This window comes from Plasmodium reichenowi, chromosome 12 (assembly GCF_001601855.1).
Source record: "Plasmodium reichenowi strain SY57 chromosome 12, whole genome shotgun sequence".
In the NCBI taxonomy this organism is placed as follows: domain Eukaryota; phylum Apicomplexa; class Aconoidasida; order Haemosporida; family Plasmodiidae; genus Plasmodium; species Plasmodium reichenowi.
Genome location: NC_033657.1, coordinates 1122670 through 1123969, shown reverse-complemented (window position 1 = coordinate 1123969; position 1300 = coordinate 1122670). Strand labels below are relative to the sequence as shown.

Below are 1300 nucleotides of genomic sequence, written 5' to 3'. Positions count from 1 at the left end.
ATATATATATATATATATATATATATTTATTTATTTATTTATTATAGTTTTACTTTTTATATTTTAAAAATGTATATTTTATTTTTAATTTAAGCATGTTGACAATGGAGTAAAGAAGAAAGTATTTTTAATACCCGAAAGAAAAATAATATTCGTTTTTTACAATAACTATAACAAAATAAGTAATACGTGTGAAGTGTATGATAAATGTATACGATATAATGAAGATATAGAAGAGGTGCTATTAAAAATAATAATATAAAGGGAAAAGTGGAACATATACATATATATATATATATATATATATATATATATTTCATTTGTATAGGATGAAGAAGTTCTTATATATAAAAAACATGCCATCTATAAACATTATATAAATCATGATGATGCTGTTGAAAAAAATGTAATAATAAAAAATAATATGAAGTCTTTATATTTTAAAAACTTTAAATATGACATACGCATTTTTAAATATGAATAACTTTCAATATAAATTATTAAAAATAAAATATAAGCCAAAAAAAAAACATATATATATATATATATATATATATATTTATATTTATATTTATATATTTATTTATACATTTATTTTATATATTACATTTTGTTAGATGTTATATTTACTTAAAGAAGAAGTTACCTTTTTTGAAGACATTAAATATATGTATCAAAATGTGATATGTTCTATTATGAAGGTTATATTTTATCCGATGACATTATTTATATTTACATATAAATATAAATGTGTGTATTTATTTTATTTTACTTTATTTTGTATAACTAGGAAAAAGAAGACATAAATAAAATGGAAGGGGAATATCAATACATGGCAAATAATATCACCAATTTAAGCGAAATAATTTATCATGATAACGAAAAGATAAATTTTTTTAATAAAAGTTTAATGGAAGATAATTTGAACATATATAATTTTTATAAGAATTATCCTTGGAATGATTATTTAGAGATATCAATGAAAAATGATTTTTTCATGTCAAAAAATAAAATGCTCCAAATTGAAAATGCACCACAAGAAATTGATTATGTCAATTCTTACCAAAAAATAAAAAAAAGCAACGAAATAAATAAATCAACATAAAAAAAAAAAAAAATATATATATATATATATATATATTTCATTTTTATCAAAATGCTCTCTTTTACCTAAATATCACACATATTTAAATATATATATATATATATATATATATATATATATTTTTTTTTTTTTTTTTTTTTTTTTTTATTTTTATTAAAATTTATTTTTAAATAAAAAAAAAAAAAATATATAAAA

The 1300-nt window shown here is 15.8% G+C and overlaps 1 protein-coding gene across 1 annotated transcript in view; it reads left to right on the top strand.

Annotated features, from left to right (window-relative positions):
• The window catches only part of PRSY57_1229200 (hypothetical protein), a gene marked incomplete at both ends in the record, with an annotated part of 2360 nt that extends 1255 nt beyond the window's left edge, over nucleotides 1-1105 (top strand). The window contains 4 exons of the mRNA XM_020115070.1: nucleotides 95-238; nucleotides 329-406; nucleotides 618-701; nucleotides 791-1105. Coding sequence (XP_019970222.1) covers nucleotides 95-238; nucleotides 329-406; nucleotides 618-701; nucleotides 791-1105 — 621 coding nt within the window. Of the gene's footprint in view, nucleotides 239-328; nucleotides 407-617; nucleotides 702-790 lie in introns of the transcript that reaches the window.
• Between the last annotated feature and the right edge of the window lie 195 nt (nucleotides 1106-1300).